Source organism: Hippoglossus hippoglossus, chromosome 20 (genome assembly GCF_009819705.1).
Source record: "Hippoglossus hippoglossus isolate fHipHip1 chromosome 20, fHipHip1.pri, whole genome shotgun sequence".
Taxonomy (NCBI): Eukaryota; Metazoa; Chordata; class Actinopteri; order Pleuronectiformes; family Pleuronectidae; genus Hippoglossus; species Hippoglossus hippoglossus.
In genome coordinates, this window is record NC_047170.1 from 7,002,780 (window position 1) to 7,023,745 (window position 20,966).

General features: G+C 42.8%; 1 protein-coding gene across 2 annotated transcripts in view; it reads right to left on the minus strand.

Annotated features, from left to right (window-relative positions):
- Positions 1 to 20,966, minus strand: part of LOC117753823 (guanine nucleotide exchange factor VAV3) — an 85,151-nt gene that overhangs the window by 51,255 nt on the left and 12,930 nt on the right. For both annotated transcript variants that reach the window (XM_034572235.1, XM_034572236.1), the window contains exon 2: positions 18,124 to 18,240. In XM_034572235.1, the coding sequence (XP_034428126.1) occupies positions 18,124 to 18,240 (117 nt within the window). The remainder of the gene's footprint in view (positions 1 to 18,123; positions 18,241 to 20,966) is intronic.

A 20,966-nucleotide genomic window follows, 5' to 3' on the forward strand; every position in this document is an offset into this window, starting at 1 on the left:
GATCTCCTTCCCTCACCGCCGAAACACTATCCCGCAGTTAACTGAGGATGAAATGAAGCAAATGGGGGGAAAAACTAGTCCTCCCCAAGGGGTCTTTCAGCCCAAAATATAAACTCTGCATTTAAGAGTCTCAGCCGCTCTAGTGAAGTTACCAGGATACTGTTTTAAAAGCTGCAGATTTCAGCTCCTTGTGGACCCGTGTGGGGAGCCAAACACTTGAAACACCGGCCAAAACCATAACTAAGTGTAAGAACAACTTTGAGAGGGCTGTGTGCACTGTAAACGATGTCCCGAGGCGGTCAGTGAAAATCCATATGGACATTCCTCAGGATTTCTTTTCCCTCCCTGAGCCTTTGATCCCGCTGCGTCAGTCATGGACCCCCACGCTTCAGTTTTACTCAACCCTACTCCCCCCGCAACCCGTGGGACATGAAGCTTCAGAGGAGGCCACAGCAAATGGTGAAACTGTTGAGCAGGGAAGTTGTTCTGCAGCATGATGCGAGTGACACTGCTTCTGTCAATGAAGGTAAATTCTGCAGAGACAATAATCCTCTCAAGCAGGAATATCGACAAAGATCAATTGTTTATTCAGGCTGATATATTTTTGAGTAAGGGTGATGGTTAGCGCTCTTGCCTCAAAGCAAGAAGGTTCCCAGGTCAAATCTTGGTCAGTCTGGGTTTTTCTGGCCCTGTGATGGACTGGCGACCTCTCCAGGGTGCACCCCCCCCTTCTCGTCCAGAGTCAGCTGGGATTGGCTCCAGCTCCCCCCACAACCCCTCAAAAGGACAAGCAGTATAGATGATGGATGGATATTTGTTATTAAAACTTCCAGGCAACTTGCGGTGGTTTATCCTTTCTCTTTTACCTGTTCAATTTCCTTGGCGGGTTAACGATAAAAAAGGGAGAAGGGCTCCGATATTTTCTGTGGACTGTCTACTATTAATAAAAACCACCAAACGCCTCCAGGACTCATGGATCATTTCTTTGGATGCTTGGCAGTAAGGAGCCTGCTTTTATCTTTATAAAAAAAATTCTACTAAAGGATTGAAATGATTTCTTTCCAACAGTGGGTGGGTTTAAATTTGTAGGAGTCAGTGTCATGCTGGTTACTGCAGACACGTTATCAGGATCAGTTCCACCTGAGACTCAAGGTGAGTGTAGTTATCTCGTCGGCAGAATAGAAAAGGCAGCAGCTCTGTGATTCTCGAGAGCCAAACCCGAGGCGCGCTCAGTCAGAAGGGAACGTGCTCCTCCTCCAGAGAATTAACAACGCACTGGTTTTCACATAAAATGGACGACACCACAGTCTGTCATGGTTTCTGTCAGTTAGACTTCTTGTTTAAAGAAGGGAGAAACAAAGCTCAACAGTACATTTAGATAAAAAAACCCTTACAGGTAGCAAAGTGCCTCGTGATTTATGAGATCCGGCGGCAGCAATATAGTTTTTCTGGCCAAGAGAAGACACACAGAGTGTCTTTCGGCTGCGCTCTGCTTGATTTACAACCACACTGGCTGTGGGTAAACAATTGGCTGAAGCGGGGTGATCCATCTTGTTGCACCTCATTCCACTATTCATCATGGTAGTTTACATGTCAACCATTTTATCACCTTCTAGGATTACAGTTTTGACCACAGCCATAACACGCGAATACTCACTGAGACGGTGCCATAAATCCACATCTCCATGGAGAAACGGCACAAACATAGGGACATCTGTAAGCCTGGCTCAAGATGTTAAAAGTGTGGAAAGTAAATGAAGAATTCCCGTATTTCAATATCATTTCAGCCCTGGCTATTGGGTCTGGACGGGCTGTTTTTAAATTTGAGGACATCTTTGTTGACTTTTATTGGTCTGTTTTTGTTTCTGGTATAATAATATGTTTTATTCATGAATGCCTTTCAAGACAGCCAAGGACACTTTAATCCAAAAACACATTCAGTCCATAAAACAAGATAGAAAAACAGAAACAACAATAAAACACACACACACATATATATATATATACAAAGAAATAAATAACATAGCCTTTGTGTCGTACCAGGAAAGGCAAATCGTAACAGGTGAGTTTTTGATATCATCTTAAAAGAAGCAACAGATGTGCAGTGGTCTGGACCCTGGGGGAGAAATGTCCATAGGTCAGCGCCAGCCCCAGTGAAGGCCCTGTCACTCATGGTGCAAAGCCCGGAGGCGGAGTGAGGAGCAGATGGGGGTAGTGTTCATGTAGGTGCACAGGGATGGAGAAGACTGGGAGAGGGAGGTTATTTGTACTTTTACTATTTTTCTTCTTCATCAAGATCTTCACGCCCTATCTCGCAGAGTTAAAGAAAGTGTAAAGACAATCCTGCATCCGCCCCCTGATCCTGATCCGCACCAAACTTTCATGGATTCTTTTCTGACCCATGCTACATCTTAACACCTTTTTTGTGTTCATTTGTCCGGTAGTTTATGCACAATCCTACTAATGCCGGATGGACGCAGACAAAGAAAAAACCTCCTTGGTGGAGGCAATAACTGCTAATTGCTTTTTTAGGGACTAAGACTACGGTCAGGAATTGATTTCATTGAGTAAAGCCTCCTCTGTGTTGGATGCGCTCTAGAATCAGAGGATGTTATGAATTCAGAGAAGAAATAGGAATTAGCCTTTGATTTATCCTGTTTAAGTTTGAAGTAATTGCAGATCATTAAAGCATTGATATTAATGTAGATAGCATCCGATTGGAAGTTAGTGGAGTGTGAATGAGAAGCTGTATTATGACATGTCAGGTGCAATAGACAGGATTAAAAAAGGATACTCAGTTAATCAGAGCTGCAGCAGCAGAGAGGGTCTGCTCCCCGAGTTAAATTCTGATGTAAGTTGTGGAAATCCTTCTGATTTACAGAAGATGTCACATCACAACTATAAGTGATATATCCAGAACCGGCTCTGAAACAGCAGCAGCAACCAGCACTCCGCCAATGAAACCCAGTGAAACCCCTGTCTCGTTGTCACGCAACAAATCTGGAGCCATGATGCCACATCTCTGGCCACAAATAGTCGGCGTGTCATATCTACATGGCGTAAGTGGGTTGGCTCCGGTTAGCATACCCCGAGGAGCTGCCGTTTTAATCATGAACAATTAAACACGTCTCACTGTGCCGATCCTACACATTAGTCATGCGGCTGTGTGCCTTCTCATTATGGTCCTTCTCAGTGACTTTTCCCTTGAATAGTCATACGCCGCTTTCAGACATGCACTAAACTCCAAAGATTAAATTACGTGAACGCAAACGTCTGAGCGAGAGCCTCCGTAGTTCCTGCGGACTTTCTCTGCCTGGCCTCCTCGTATAAAGACGGCAGATAGTCAGGAGAATCCGATATGAGAACATAACAGGGGATCCCGGCTGGATTTACTGTGAGTGAGTGGATTGATGACGCTTGTAATCTAAAATGAAAACCAATATCTGAAAAAACGGTGTCATACACGTAGAAGACACCAAGAGACAGTCAAGAGGCTTTGTGGAGATTAGACCTGACACCGTTGTCGGTGTGTTGTAAAGAAAATCACGTGATCTCCGCAGAGAAAACAATACCTAACTTCCTGCCCCTGCCAGCTGCCTTCTTGGGTTATGGTGAAGAGTGAATGTTTGTGCAGAACATTAGTGTTCTTTATGGCCAAAACATGTTTTGTGATGCCACAGTGTCCTTGACCTTTAACCATAATTTTCTAATCAGTTCATCTTTCAGTCAAATAGAGTGTGGCCAAATTTGAAGGAATTATTTTGAGGCATTTCTGAGATTCAACACAAAGGGACCGACAGCCTGACAACCTGCAAACACAAATCCTCTGCCCACCGCTGTGACGGAAGCATGGCAATAAACCATGATGTCATGGAACTACCTGCAGTTGGCCTGGTTTTACATGTTAATATCTTAAAGTGTGGGCTGCTTCACAATGCTTCACTACATGTTCACATTTAATGCTGAAACTCATTAAAATATGACCAAAGTTTAGAGCCACACATGTTCTCTGTGGGGTTGACACCACCCCAGCTGGCTGCTCCATATGCTTGTGGAAAGCTCGGCTGTTCTTGTTAACCATTACCACAATCTCCCCTGGAACTAAATGTCTTGATTTGCCTATAAACTTAACCATGTATATTTTTTCCTCTAGATACCGAGTTAACCGTAGTTTAGACACGATGTTGAGATTATACAGAAACCGAACATTTTAGGGGTTTTGACTTTGTGCCCTTGAGTGTCTGTGGTGAGAGGAGAGCATGTTTAAAAAAACAACACAATTCCATATATTGTGGCTTTTAATTTCAACGTTACTTCATATGAGAAGGTTTCCTAATCTCTGCCCTCTATTAACACAACCATGAACATACCACAGAACAATGCTGCTTGATAAGGCTCAACATCCCACATCTAGATTAGATGAAGAGATACGTATTGATTAACACCCCCCTGAGGACAAACACATTATCTTCCATTATAGAAATTGTCCTATGAGACGTTAGAAGTCGTTTCATCCCGAGTCTGCACATGAAGCTAATTACAAACCTTCCACTCTGCTCTCCTATTCATGCCGTACTGTTGAACATGTTACTAATTCCAGTAGCATGTATAGATATTTATCTTGCATGCACGTGCTGTATTTCGTTGCAGTGTGTATGTTAAGCTGTTGACAAGACTTTCATTTTATTACAATTATTGGTAAATGTACCTGTGTTTGTCTGTTGTCTTTTATTATGTATAATTAGTTTTCAATCGTCTCATTTCATTATTTCCATATCAACACTCACAGCTAAACACACATTGTCCATATTCCCTTTAATTATCTAGGCTGTGGCGCCATATTCAAATCGTTGCTACCACATTGTCATAATGAAACAAATTTTTTATGATCTATATTAACATTACAGATCACTAATGTCCATACATTGAATTGTGTGGCATTATTTGCAGAGTTTTTCACTTGCATGCTCGTGCTATCGTCCATAAAGTTGTTACCGTCCACACAGACAGACAGACTTCATAGTTCCAGCTGCAGTTGTTAGTTACCTCTCCCTCGCACGACACCTTCTCTTTCACTCGGGATCTGTTACATGCACCCCAGCAACCACCAGATTGACTTCTGCGGGAAATACTGGTCCATTATTCCACATTAACTGAATTAGACATGATAAATATTGTAGTGCGGTTGTTTTCTGTATTTCAGGGAAATTGAATCCAAACCGCAGCTCTCCGTGTAAAGCTTCCTCCACTCCACCACCACTTATTATTTCATCTCATTCAAACTTGTTCCCCAGTTGGCCCTGTGATTACAGCTAAACTGCCTCTGTTTGGATATTATATAACACACAGCAGTCGGTTTATTGTGAGGTGGGAGCAGATTTTCTGAGCTGTGTGGAGGATGGAGATTAGCTTTTAGAATTGCCACCCACTCCACCTCCACCTCTGGGAAGCAACATAGAGAGGAAAAGACCCCCTTCCCCCCCCCCCCCCCTCTTCTCAGAGTTGGAGCCTTGAGCATCTGTAAAAGTCATCGTTGACACACACACAGTCATCTGCGCGGCTTCTGCGGGAGCATTTTTTTTAATTACAGAAAAACATCTCAGCAAGCTCGGAAGCGCACGAATATCCCTGTGAAATCCTGAAATGTTGCCGTTCGCTCAGACGACGCTGGTGAGATGACAGATGCTGCCTTCGGCTCCTCATCAAAGATTTAGAAGACAGACTTTAGAGATGTGTCAGAGACAGGGGTTGCACTTGTTGAAAATTAACTCTCCTCCACTTATCCTCTTTTCAGTCGGAGCCAGCAGTTGCCCGGAGGAAACTGGCCCCTGAGCAGGGAGATGGCCGACCGAGGAGAGGGAAATAAACATGCAGAATCTACATATTTGCTTCATCTCAGAGCGCGGCTGTCCATCTGGAAGAGACACTTACCCTGGGCACTTCATGTTCTAAACCACAACACTGTGCGTACAGTCATTTGTGTGCATGATCAGAGACTAACAGCTTCACTGTGTGTCTGAAATGCAGAGTGGAGTTTGACTGTACGATTCTCAAAGCAAGATTTGAACTGAACATATTGGGACGGGGCATCTTTAGCCCTGCTAGTAGCACAACTCTGTCAGTCGATCCACACTGAAGTATCTCTAAATCTGATTTGATATTTTCAAAGGATGAAACCCGCTGACTTTGTTGAACCCCTGACCTTTCCTCTAATGCAACCTTTATACAACCTTTAGATTGACATTTGTAGTTCAGATGAAATATCTTGGATGGACCAAAAATTTGCGACAGATATTTTAGTCCTGGATCATCAGAAAAATGTGTGCACACATATTGACGATGAAAGGGATCCCCTCTCTTTTCAACTTGTTCCAGTATAACTTCATCCGTTTGATGGATTATTGTGATATTCATTACAAATATTGCAAGGTCCCTCCAGGACACGTTTGAATAACTCTGGTTTATCCCCTGACTTTTCACACAGCACAGATGGTGAACAAGCTGAACAACATGGGCGAATCCAGATGTTCGGACTTTACCACACATGCAAACTTGATGATTGGATTAGTCAGAAGGGGCCTTCCAAATCCACAATGGGCCTCAAGTGGACTTACTGCAGACCTTAATCTACAGCAACATGAATGTAACAATGGCAGAAATAAAAATGATATATAGTAGAAGACATTCTCCAAAAATTCAAATATGTAAGATTTTTTTCTGTTTGTTTTATATGTTCATTAATGTAGTGGGTGTTAATATTGAACATACTGTCTATGAACAGGCTCAATATTTGGATTTGTTATGAGTTCCAGGATAAGAGACTTTGGTTTATCTCCATGGAAACACACGAGATCTATGTCCCATCTCATTCTCAAAGCGCACAAAGTCCGGACCATGGTCGAAACCGAGGTTCATGTCTTTATATTTGATCCAGTTAGTTTTGGTTTCACGTTGTGTTTTAGGGAGCGACTGAAGGTTCTGCTAGACATACTTACTTCCTGTCATCACTTATGTGGGCCGCGTCTCGCTATGTTTGACATTGATTGGTTTGTAGATGGACATGTGTCTGATGTAGTGTTGTCAATTCGGCTATTGTATTTGCTAACTAGTAGTCTTCTCTTTGAATGGAGAAAGTTAATGAACCAGTTGATTTCGTTAATGTTTTTTGCTTCTATAATATTCACTTCCAGCAACATAAACGTACTCGTCGTTCAAACATTTTATTGTTGGAGGTAAAGACTGCAAGCAACCCTGTAAACAACTTCGACTCCATTTTCTTCTTCTATTGATTAATGCTGTCTCAACTTCCTCCATTTGGTCTCAAAGTCAGAAGAATCCCAAAAAGTGGCTTTCACATTGTGAGCCAACTGAACCACGGTTTAGTTTGATTCAGAACGAGACCAGTCAGAAAAAAATTCACACCTGTTATTTTGGTTCTGACCAAACAAAGTAGATGTGAAATCCCCCTGAAATACCATTTGGGTTAAACCAAATTACAGCCTCTTAGTAAAGCCATAGACTTCCTGTCTTGTTCACTGACATTTAGACATTTCTTCTTGAGCTCAAATCACATGCGATGCTCTTCGAAAGATTAACACTGAAAACAAACCTGTCTGAAGTTAATCATATATGAGGAGTTCAGTTTAATCATCTTATAGACAAATACTGTGGTAAAAATACAATTTATTTGTTACTGAAAAAACTGATCATCTCATTAAACTCTTACATAACAGTTTCCGCAACGATCAATCTGATCACAACACTAAAACAAAGTCTAGTGTCAGCGTTGTGCACCAACACATCAGTCTAACCCTGTTGTGTGTCCTTTAGCCGCAGTGAGATGTGCAGCCTTTTCTCAGTAGTTCTAGGTTGCAAAGCCCTTAGTGGTGAAGCTGGGGGGGGGGGAATCTGTCAGAAAGTAGGACAGCGAGGGGAGGAGGGCCCACGTGTAGACCTGCTCTTCAGTCCTGTTAGTCTTTGATCCTGAACACGGTGGCTTAGCTTCACATGCTGTGTACTCTCTGACTGGCCCAGGCTCAGCGGTGGCTGACAAATACATGGCACGTCTGCGTGGCCAGGTATCCTCGACACCCGGCAGCAACCTGAGATCTCGCACTTCAGTTCTCGGAATCACTGATAACCTCACACCGCCTATTGAAACCTGTCAATCACAGCAGGGCAACAGGGTGATGGAGGAATGACTCAATCGTCTTATTTAACTGCTACACATGATTTTCGCTAGGAAGACATCGAGACATATCAAATATCTGTGCTTGATTCTCCTGAATTATTCTCCTGCCTCTTGAAGAAAGTGGAACCAAATGGATTTAAGTCTTTAACCAACTTCCCCTGGGATCAATGAAGTCCTGATTCTGATTAAAATGAGTTGTCATATTTTCAGCAGGGCTACCTGCTGTGGTTATGTGTTACACGCTCAGTGTGAGGCTACCTTTGAACTGGGTTTCACACACACACACACACACACACACACACACACACACACACACACACACACACACACACACACACACACACACACACACACCACTTCCAGGTCCCGCGGCTCAGTCACAGGAAAGGTAGGGACTTGATAGAGTCACCGACAGGACAGCGCAGAGCCAAATTTGGGGCAAGTTCAATTGTCTTGGTCTCAAGCACGCACGCATGAATGGACACACGCACGCACGGACACACACACACACACTATTGACAGAATTGTTGGTCCCATGAGGCCAACACACCAGCAGAGGCAGTTTTGCCTTTAACCTATTTGTCTATGTGTGTTTGTGTTTGTGTGTGGGTGTGCATGTGTGTGTGTGTGTGTGTGTGGGTGTTTATGTGTGTGTGTGTGGGTGTTTATGTGTGTTCACACTGAAGAAAATGTACCATACCTGAAGCTAAGTGTGAATACACAGAATCCACAGAGGGGCTCTGTCGTTACCGTTTCCTCTTCCTGTTTCCTGCTGCTTACTGAGACTTGAGATGACTCATGTCGCTGCTTACACACACACGCGCACACACACACACACGCACACACGCACACACAATCACAGACACCTTACTCTCTCGTTCATGTGACATTTTAAATGTCTGAAGAATTGTTTTAACTTTTGTATTACGACAGGAAACACAAGGTAGAGCTGACTGTGGATATCTATCTCTCTAGTCCAATAATAATAATAATAATAATAATGATGATGATAAAGCTTAGTGTGCATTATTTTTATCTTTGCATTAGCCACACTAACAAAGGGTTTTTCATTTCGATCATCTAGGTTGCCTTGGGTTATTTCTTTTTTTTTTGTTTGCTTTATGCTGTTGAGACAAGATTGAAACCCTCAGGCAGGAAGCAAATAAGATTTTACATAAAAAAATTAAAATACAGCCTTAAAACAAATATGTCATTGACACTAAGGATGTCCAAGATACTCATGCCAATATCAATACTACTCCAATTTCAATAAATTTACTTTAACTTTGATACAGTCGGTCTTGACATAAAGAAGCTGCTACCAAATGCTTCAATTATCTTGATCTATTTTGTTTCTTGACATTGGGGCGGTTACACTTTTCATCCCTGGACCTGACAGAGAAAACATCCTCGTAGTCTGTCTGTAGTAGCGGTGCTTGTTTATTGCACCTTTAAGGCCAGTACAGGTGGTCCGCGCAGACATGCTAACGCTTCAATCATCCCCTTCACATCATGTGGGAGTGAAGGGAATGATGGGGAAGACTCCATCACCACCATGTCAGCTGCGAGTCCTCCTGTGCTTTTACTGCCTCTCACTCGTTACTGCAGATCCCAGCTGCCAGACATATCACAGCTTTCACAAAAATCCCTCTTGCCCCAGTGGTGATTACGACTTGGAGGCTCGCGTGGGAGATATTTACATGAGGAGAACTGATAATTACACTAACTGATTACTTGTCATTTCAAAATGACACTTTCAAGAAGCTGTAGTAAATGTTTATGCCAGTAAATCTTGATTTAACAGCTAATTCTAATTAACATTGATTATGCAGACTCAAACAAAAAAACCTTTGTCTTCGCCTGTTTGATTTGCTCTCTACATAGTATTGTCTGTACCATATACACATGGTTAAATATGTTTTGTTTGTCAAATAAAAATAATATTCTGAAAACTGGTGACTTGTCCTTTAGTCTTTTAGCGCCTCATGTCAGATGAAGCTCAGTACTGTAGTGGAGTGGAGTTACTGAAACTTCTTGAAACCGCTTATCACCTCTTGAGCCTTTGAATAGAGTCCTCCAGGCTATAAAGCATGTTACTGTGAATCATCTCAGGCCACGACCTCACTAACACATTTTAGCTCGTCTGGATGGAGATTTATTCATTTTAAAACGAAAAACGTGTCAGTGCGGACACAGCCTCAGGGACTGTGAGTACACAATAGTACAAGCAGACCGGAGAGGTTAAAAGGTGAAGATGAAATACAGAACCTCCGTCTCACCTCTAGGTGATGGTTGGCGATGCTAACACATCCATTGTGCTCACACAGGGATCAGACAGATGTCAGCTACCATCAAAGACGTTTCTCTCAAACACCGTGAAACAGTCAGAAAGCATCCGTCTCTACAGCCGAGAGGCGGGACGCTCTCTGGCTGAGCCATCTCCTGTTAGCCAGGGGTTGTGTCTGTGTGTGTGTGTGTGTGTGTGTGTGTGTGTGTGTGTGTGTGTGTGTGTGTGTGTGTGTGTGTGTGTGTGTGTGTGTGTGTGTGTGTGTGTGTGTGTGTGTGTGTGTGTGTGTGTGTGTGTGTGCATTCACGCTCAAAGAAAAGGCAGCTGATATGAGACGTGTGATTCCTGAGCAGCTGCCATGCACCGGGAGGCCATGAATAATCCACAAGCTTCCAGCGCTGCAGCGTTATAGAGCAGGTTCCTCCCAACTGTTTTGTAGACGACGACTTCAACCCAATGCATTGTAAGTGAAGCACAGGAGCGCTTTTCATTTTTACAGCGAGCAGACAGGCAAGTTCACAACTGCACCGACCGAACTCAGGTGAAATAAGGACTCGTGTTGAATTATAGCAAGGAAGACACAGATTTGACTCCTTTTCACCTCAGATTCTGCTTGAAGCACAAATATTGTAAATCAGAGAGGACTGCAAACTCTCTAAAGCCGGGCATTCTATGAGCCAGATTTTGATGCTATTCATTTTAGAGTCGGGACAAATTTCTGCTCCGTCGTGCGTTGTTTGTCGTGCAGTGTACGAAGGGCTGTGAGGAGCAATAAGATGTACCTGACCACTCTTCTACGTGAAATAGCAAAACACAATGGTAGGAAATGTAGTTTAGGACTAGAAACAATTGCTTAGCAAGAAAGAGAAAGAGGGAGAGAAAGGGTTCTTACAGTACAGTGATCAGAGTGTGGCTAGTGATCAATTTACAATATAGTAGCCTCGAAACATATGATCTAGGCAGCATCTTTTTCCCTTATTAGCATTGTCCCGAGGAGACGACGCGACGTACAGTGTGAGCAGTCAAATCATGTCAGACGATCTGAACGTTTATGAGCACATAAATCCTGAGCCTTTGGCGTGCGTCAACGATTTACACGTACAGTGTGGAGTGGAATATAACAACGTTTCTAAAGCAGCACAATGTCTCCCCAGCTTAACGCACAAGGTCAAATTCATCAATTTGTGAGGTAATAAAAGGCCCATATGACCCCAGTATACTGACGACACGACACGCTGATCCTGCCCTTAAAAGCCCTGTCGCTGCAGCAACGAGCTACACCCCCCGAGTGTCCATTAGCACGTAGCAGACATTTGATATCTGACCACACAGATCTGCAGGAGAGAGCACGGCTGAAGGACAAAGGAAGGAGGAAGACGGGGAGGGACGATGGAGGTGGCGGGGGGGGGGGGGTGAAGTCAGGAGATGCATCCACAGTCAAATTTATCAAAGTGAACTGAGGAGGAAGACACCAATCAATAAATCCTCTCTGTCTGTCTGTCTCCTTCTGTCTTTGATTTCCCCTCCCCCCCTCTCGTACAAAAACATAATGAGCAGCTTCCTCCGCCTAAAAGTGCAGGATGATCCAGTGTTAATGGAGGAGGCCTGAGCCTCATTCAAGAGGCTCTCAAACACTGGCTTAGTGCAAAAGTGGACCACTTAAAAAAAGGTGTGGGTTCAAGTGGTGGCAAGACTTGAAAAAGGACTAGAACCCATGAAACTGTCACAGAGTTGTAACCATTGCAGATGAATGACCCGATAAGGATGCAGCTGCAGCAACAGGAGCCAGCTGCATCTGTCTCTTATCGTAAGATTATCTAGCCGACATATTAAACAGTGAAACACGTGCAGGCCAGGTGTGGCATTTCTGGGTCTATTGAAAGGAAGTTGCAGCGCAGCTAAAATTTGCATCGTCTCCACGTCTGATTGGTTTGACATAAAGGAATCAGCCCACGTGTAACCTCTATGAATAGATTCTGCATGTGAATATGCAGAATATACGAGTGGCAGACAAGACTTCGGGGTCAGAAGCCTTCTGGTTTCTGTTTCTCATTTGACCAATCACATTTGTTACCTTACCAGCTTCTCGGCTCCAAACCGTAGTAAGGACGCCTCTGGTAATATGCTAGCATACTTATCTTAACCCTGGCTCATTGGATGTTGACAGAGAAACAGTTCGGACCAACTCTGGAGTAGAAGACGGGGAACTTTATAGCAGAACTGTAGCGAACATACACAGCCTCATCCCTCAGTGCTTCACTGCTTACAGAGGCCATAACACGGGTTACGAACATGAATGGAGGTGATGGGTATTTTTGTTCTGTGGCTGCACTGGACAACAACTTGGCAACGTTTACGTCCCCTACATCACACGTAATACCCACAAGGCCACCTTCCTGAAGCGCCAGGCTCGGCTTGTAACAACAGGTTCTGGTTGTCCGCACGTAAACAGTCTATGTGAAGAGCAGAAGAGGTGCATCAGCGATCAGCGTTTTCATGTATCTGCATTTATACCCAGTTGGCTGTTGATATAGATTAGACAAAATGCTGTCTGGACCTAAGACACCTACAAAAAGTATCACTGTTGTGTTTTGCCCTCCGGCTAATTTGTCATCAGATGACAAGATTGGCCTACGTGAAGCTCAAAGTGTGTTGTTGTGTCTCTGAGGTTTCAAGTTATGTCTTAAATCATCATACCATCATAAAAAAATAACTAATTTCCAAATTCCTTGACTCAATTGGGAAATAACTCATGAGCATATTCCCCAAGATGTCAAAATATTCATTCAATAAGATTGAAATCCGTATTTATACCTGGAAAATATAAACAAATAAAGTTCTTGGTTTAGTGTTGTAATGAAACCAAAATCACATATGAGGGTCACTGTTCCTTTTACCCAAATAAAGTTTAATTTCCTTCATTGTAAATTCTTTGTGCATGTTTCAGATAATAGACAGTTTCACAGTGAGGGATAAAAGCGTGCGCGAGAGCCGCCGACACTTTAACAGGCAGATGTGAGCTCAGCGAGGACTCCCTGCAAACAGCTGAGCGAGTGAGCAGCTGAATTATTTAATAGGTCAGTCGGTGACAGTAATGTTTTCCAAGAATTAGGCAACTGCTCCTCATGTGACTGGAGCGTGGAAGGTTCCTGTCAGCACTTTGATTCTATTTTCAAACCAGCTGATGGGAGACAAAGCAATAAAAAAGAAGTGAGGCGGTTAAGTCATTCACGATGACGGCAGCGAATTTTCAGCCGAGGGAAACGCAAAGCCTCCGTACACGAGATCATGTGGAACTTTTCCGAATAAAACTGACAAATGTTCCGATGTGTTCTGCTCAGGAAAGTGCTGTAGAAAAAGGAAGTGCAGTCTCTGAAGCATCCACTAATATTTTCTATAGGACCACTGAGACTACAGCCTTGGTTCTTAGACAGGACTACAGATGGCAGCCATATTTGTAGTTCTGCAACAGTTTACTCACAGAATATATAAATACTACTTAATATCTACATGTTTACGGATTAAGTGAAGTCTTATGGTGTCTCGTTTGTTATTTGATGGTAGGTTTTTCCCATTGATGTTAGTATGACAATGACATTGTGCTATTTAGATGCACAGAACACTTTTCTACTGCACAGCTATTTCCAATAGGCATTTTAAGTAAAATACTATTCCATAAAAACTGGGAATTCCTTAACCATTATGCAAAGACCCCCTCCACACACACACACACACACACACACACACACACACACACACACACACACACACACACACACACACACACACACACACACACACACACACACACACACACACACACACACACACACACACACACACACACACCCGCAGGCCACAGCGTGAACGCAATTATGCTACTCTACCTGGCAGAGCTTCACTTATCTTTGTGTATTGAAGTTGAGTTCCACACAGAGCGTTTTGACGACTGTAGTCATCTTCTGTTGGTACAGTAGCATCTAATCTCACAACGCCACACACACGCTTTACCGCCTGCACCTGGTAGTGATCATATTCTTCCTTTGTTGTTGTTCAATGGTGGTTGGCAGACAGATTTTATGGGCATTACAGTCTGGTTAAAATAAGGAAAAACTCTTCTATGACAAAGCATTAGTCGCATAAACCATTTGATGTTTTGAACAATAGACATATAAAACAATCCTTTTTTTTTTTACTGTTTTATTTAAATATTTGAATTACAAATTCACTCAACAGGTATAATTTAAAACGATGGACATTCAAGATAAATTTTGAATCTTTTAAATCCCCCCACCTCTGGTCCCACATAGGGGCAATAGTAACTATTTAAATATACTATAAAGTAGATAAATTTAATAAAAACGAAGGTGGCCTACGATATACCACGTGCTTGTGCTATGGTCCATGATGTTTACACCGTCCAAGAAGACAGTCAGACATCATAGTTTCTTCTGCCGATTAAAAACACACCTGAAACACTAAGAGGACACCACAGCTCTCAATATCTTAGTACCTTAAACCATTGCCTCTGGTGCTCTCTCAACCTCCCTCTCTCTGTCAGGTGTGTGTCAGTGTGTGTGCATGACCCGCGCAGCCAAGTACCTCTTCTCCCTGCAGAGCCTACAACCCTCCGTGTGTCTACAGACAGATGTGCAGAGCGGATGCTCCTGCACTGCGGGGAGAGGGCTGCAGACAGACCTCTGTGTGCCTTCCTATAGCGCAGCACCACTTTTTAAATCCAAGAACTCAAACAGATGTATTAATGTTATCACAAATTGAAACACACAAGCGCTCACGTCGCCTTTTGACTCTATTTGTTTGAGGAGCTTCCAGGCTGTACTGTCTCATGAGTTCAGCTGAAAACCTGTCTGGTACAGCAGCAGGTGGCAAACTACCTTAAGGGAGCCCAGAGCGACGTATCCACCCTGTGTTTGCACACACAGACTCGATCAAGACTACCACACAGACTCTAAAATAAACAGGCATGTCTCATGTTTTATTCAGCAGTAGACCAGCAGCTAAAAATACCCGAAAACACTGAGAGTGTAGGTGAGTGGCAGCTTCGGCCATTCCCTCCGCTCCTCACTCCATTAGCCACTGCAGAGCCAGCCGAGCGACGATTACGGGGCCCGCCTCGCTGTCTCATTGCAGAACTGTTATGTTCACTCCGGGCTTTGGTGGGTTCAATCGGGAGAGTCGTCAAAGTGAAATCACAGAGAGGGGGGAAAATCAGATAAAATCAGATCAAATGAAAAACGAGTCTGATCTTAAAGAAATTGAAATTAGATTATAATCTCATCTGAGGCTGTTATGTATATCTGCTAAATATGAAGTGACAACCAGCATCCTCTATCTTAATTTAGCATTAGAGATATTACATTCAAACTTTTCACTTCCCCATAGCTCGATTTGTGTATCAAGCAATACTAAGTTCCGATCTGATACCAGTGCATAAAAAAAGAATAACAAGTTATATAATGTATTAACGTCATAATGTGTTACACGCTTAAACAGACAGGACTCCATCTTTTGTTTCCTAACTTTAAGTCTTTTTGCACACAGCAGACAGACCCAATACTGTTTTACAACAATGCTGTATAGACTGCTGTCATATTCAACATAAATATAATTTCCCCCTGTATAAGCAACAGTAAAAAATAAAAATATAGGAGGGCCGTCCAAAAGAAATGGATAAATAATGCATCAAATAAATTTTAAGTGCATCCTCTGCTTGACAGCCGGACTTATTTTAAGTGAAATACAAATATTCAGAGGTCGCTGCATAAGCTACTAACCCTGTATGGAAGTGATGATTGCTATCACTGGTGTGTGACCTAGCTCAGGTTACACCCTAAACAATTACATACAGAAAATGAATGCCATAGAACTTATTATTATCTAGTTTGACAGCTATAACTGAAAAATAACATAAAGAAACTCAGGAATACATAAAAATCACTTCTTTTAAAGAGCTGGAAACTGAAGTCTTGCACACCGGACACATTGCTGTTTCATTTGTGGGAATTTCCAGCATGAAATTTTGGCAGGACAGTGTAGTCGTTGTTTAGGAGCAGCGAAGAAGAAGGGACTTTGGGGAATAGATTTGCATACTAGCTGATGCACAACACAACATTTCCGGCAGTATCTGATGTTTATACTTAGCATGTTGGTAAGCACCTCGCTTCACTCTGTTCTATATTTTAAAAAAATGTTTGCCATTGATTAATTAGATTAGAGTGATCCAATCAAATGCATAGAATACGTGTTTCTAGAAGCAGCTTAAATCACATCTTTTCTATTCCAAACAGTGAGGACAAAGATTTGTATGATCGTCGTCATCATTTTTGCTCTGTAGATTTTTATGTGAAAATATTTTCCCTCTGAGCCAAAGAAAGAAACTTGCCAGCGGGTGCAAAAGTGTTTTTAATTAAAGATGACTTAATTAAGAGATGACTTAATTCTCTCTGCTTCTTAAATCAGCTCAGCATCCCCGACAAAACTGAACATTCAAGTGGGGATAGAAATAAGCTGCTGACCGTATCTAAAGCCCTTTTTCATTTTCCATCTTTATTCTTAGGACCATTTATTTTTTATAATCTGCGATGCACTGTCATGTGTTCATCTGAGGGACAGTATTAAATATATGTTTTGTATGTCAAAGCCTTCGTTAAGTGGATGGTTTTATAGTCATTAGTAAACCTACATCTTGAACTTCTAGCTTAGTGAGGACTTCATTTGCATTCCCAGTGATCTTTATCTTCAACAATCACCAGTTGTGTGCAGATATGTATACATAGTAATGTCAGATGGTCTTAATTGGTTCGAATAACATACTATATTAAATATTATTATATTAATCCTATTTATTAAATGTATTTTCTTTACTTACTTTCAATATAGATGATGAAATCTAATCAATCTATGTGACACAAACACACACACACACACACACACACACACACACACACACACACACACACACACACACACGCACACACGCACACACTCGACCCTGTCATCTAAGGAAGCCCTCCCCTGCTCAAGGCTGCAGTTTCTAATTAAACCTCGTGGGGACTCGGCGAGGCCGGCAGGGCTGTCAAAGAGCCGCAGACAGTTTCACAGCAAACAAGCAGCGACTGAGGGAACTATCAAAGTAATGAACCTGAGGCCAGACTCCTAACCCCACGTAAAGTCTGCACGCTGAGGCATTTCCACTCTAATGAGAGGAAGCGATTAAGCCACCGGGTCGTGTTGCTGACTTCAGCTGCAGCTCAGAATTTCGGAGCGCGGGGAGAGTTGAAACGTGTCCTCCCACTGTTTTTATTAGCACCTCTAATGCCGGGAAGAACATACTAATGGTGCTGCAGACGTGACCGAGGGGCCCAAAGAAAATGGCTGTTGCAATGACAGGATCAACCAAACAAAGGCTTTCATGCACCTTCAATGTAATATAAAACCCAAGCCTAAAGAAAAAGGAGCTCTTTTATTATAAATAACTTTGACTAAGCTCCATAGCGTAGACACAGAAACAAAAGTGGGTTCATAGGCACATTTGACAAACTCAGTTCGGTCTCAGGGGACAGATGGTCCTCAGTGGAGGTGGACACAGGCGAGAACTAAGCCCGACTGAGAGATCCTGCCTTACCTTTCCAAAGTCCCTGACGTCGAAAAGGTCGAAGGCCTCGAACAGCTCGCTCTTCTTCATGCCGAATGTCTCGCTGCACGCCGCCAGGAAAGTCCTGATATTCTTCAGGCACAGGAACTGCGTTAGTGGGGACAGAAAGGTTTGTCAGTCAGTGACTCACATAGAAAAAACGTACAGGCAGCAATGTGTTATCTTTCGTTTTTCTTTGTCTGCTTGCTTTCGCTCTGTTTGTCTAACAGTTGCGTGCGGCTTTGGACACTGGAGGACCACAGCTGTGACAGACATATGAATCAGTGTTTACGGGAAACGCACGAGAGAATCTCAGTTCCTTAATATGATGCATTTCCAGTAGAAATAGGCCAGCAGACTGGTGGCTAATTAGGGAAGGACAATTCAACAGAGCAGGGAGAGAAAGGCGAAGATCTTATCTACTCGCACTGTTACAGTACGATGTCTCCGCTGAAGTTATGTAATCAAAAACAGAAGTCATCCCTTTGTAATGAGCTTTCAATGTTAGTGACAAAATCCAGTCCTCATTATGTGCAAAGATGTATTCCAGTGTTTATGTGAAGCTAATAAAAGGCTCCAGCAGCCGTGATGACTGAAACCAGGGGGTATATGGGAGTGGGTGTTGTACTGGTGTCTCTGTCGCACACTGAAGGGAGAGCCGTTTCCCACAACACCCGATGAGGTAGGTCAGATCCACACAGGTTACGTACTGGTTATGCGTTACCCACAAGCCCACCGGTCGTTTTGGATGTCGACAGGCAGATATGAAGATTAGGTTCATCATATGTGACCATTTATCTGCCATCAAGTGTACACACAAATGCCTGTAGATTGACAATCAACAGGCTGCATACAATTAAGCATAAAGCAGAGTGCCCTCCATAACTTTGGCCGTCTATGCAGTTTTTTTGGAGCCTTTCACTCCTTCACTCGCCCATTGGGGAGCTACTAAAGCAGATTTTTCACGATGAGGGAACTTTCCGAACTACGTCACCAACAGATTCGGGCAACACATAAGGAACAGGAGCGATTACTGCAGCACCTGGTGGCTACCTGTGATGCCAGATATCAGTTTACCATGGTGCATGTAGGGGGATGCAGACAGGAAAGGGGAGTTGGTTTTATGCTGCTTGAACACTTGATTTTATACATAACACTGTCGCTGTCAAAAGTAAAATAGTGTTTTCATTACTTGAAGCCTGCTTAAAACCATTTATAATGACAACAAACATTCCTTCATTACAACTTTTAGGCGTTACTGGAAAACATGGGTAAGATGACACAAGCTGCATGCGAACATCTTACACTCAAAACACAGTTTAACCTATTTTTACATGATTAATACAAACACACTTCCACAGAAGTCGTCCTTCTACTATCTGCTCTGACCTGATGTTATGAGTTAGCAGCGCAGTGCTGTTGTAATCTCTTCTGGTTTCTCACCTCCCTGTCGGTCAGGCCCAGAGACAGGTGTTCTGCTAACGCTGGATTTAGTCCAGTTCAGACAAACACGTATTAAACTCCTGTGTGCAGTGCCAAGAGCTCATTGCTACTGAACAACAAATCCCAGAGATCACTTGTTACTATAGTCCGTCAGATCAGAAACACAGCACTGCAGTTGTATGCCTCCGCTAACTCGTGCAGTTTCTGTCTATGTGTGTTTTTTTTCCAGGTCATCGTGACCTTTGACCCCTTTGACCACTGAAATCTAATCAAAATTTGAAGAAATTCCCATTGGCAGACTTGAGACATCATGTTCAAGAGGACAGAACCATGTTTTGTGAGGTCACAATTACCCTGACCTTTAGCCTTTGACCACCCAAATCTAATCAGTTAATCCATGAGTCTATGTGAATGTTTTTACCAAATTTGAAGAAATGTTCACAAGTTGTTCCCAAGATGTTGTGTTCACAAGACCAGAAATTGGTATTGCAAGGTCACAGTGACCTTGACCTTTCACCACTGAATCTTTATCATTTCACCTTTGAGTCCCAGCCAACGTTTCCTCAAGTCATTCTTGAGATGTTGTGTTCACAAGAATGACAGATGAACGAATAACCTAAACATAATGCCTCCTGCCACTGTCGCCAGAGCTGAGGTATACAATATTACTATTACTAATATATTATTCTTTTGCATTGCAGGATTGCAAATATTATGATGTTAGTTTGAGATAAACAAGGTAAGGTAGCAAGGTTGTTGCCAACACATGAAAATACATTATGCAAGTATGCTCAGGAAGAGAAGAACAACAGTGCAGGGAACAATGTGGGCTTAATTACAGCTGGGGTTGCACCATGACCAAGAAATCCAACAATCAATACAGTCACTCTTCTAATAAACAAGGTTGTTTACTGAGAGCGCCACGTCTGCAGCCTAAACCTTGAGATAATGATCTTTAATGGGGCTTCGTCCAGTAACTATTCATCTGAATTATGAGCTGAATGTCGCCCGTGGAAACAAAGCAACTGAGAAATAAAGCCACAGTATTGGGCAAGGTCTTCTGAGGTGGAGTCCTGTCTGCAGACAGGGAGGGGGAAGAGGACGGTGTCAACATATCGCAGTTAGCCAACGTGCAGATAGCCCATTAGCCTTCCTGAAGCTGATACAGGATGGAACAAAAGAGGGCGCTGATGAAAGACATTATCAGGAAGTGATGTTTTGTTGCCACATCACAGTGAACCACCGGGTTTGTGTTGAACTGATGAGATCATCTTTAAATGTGCGTTTGAGTTGATCGTTGTTAGACAGACGCAGCGTTTCCTTAAATTAAACCTGTCACAAGCAGGTCGTTACACGTGAGTGATGCGTTATGGGGGGACTACAAAGTTATT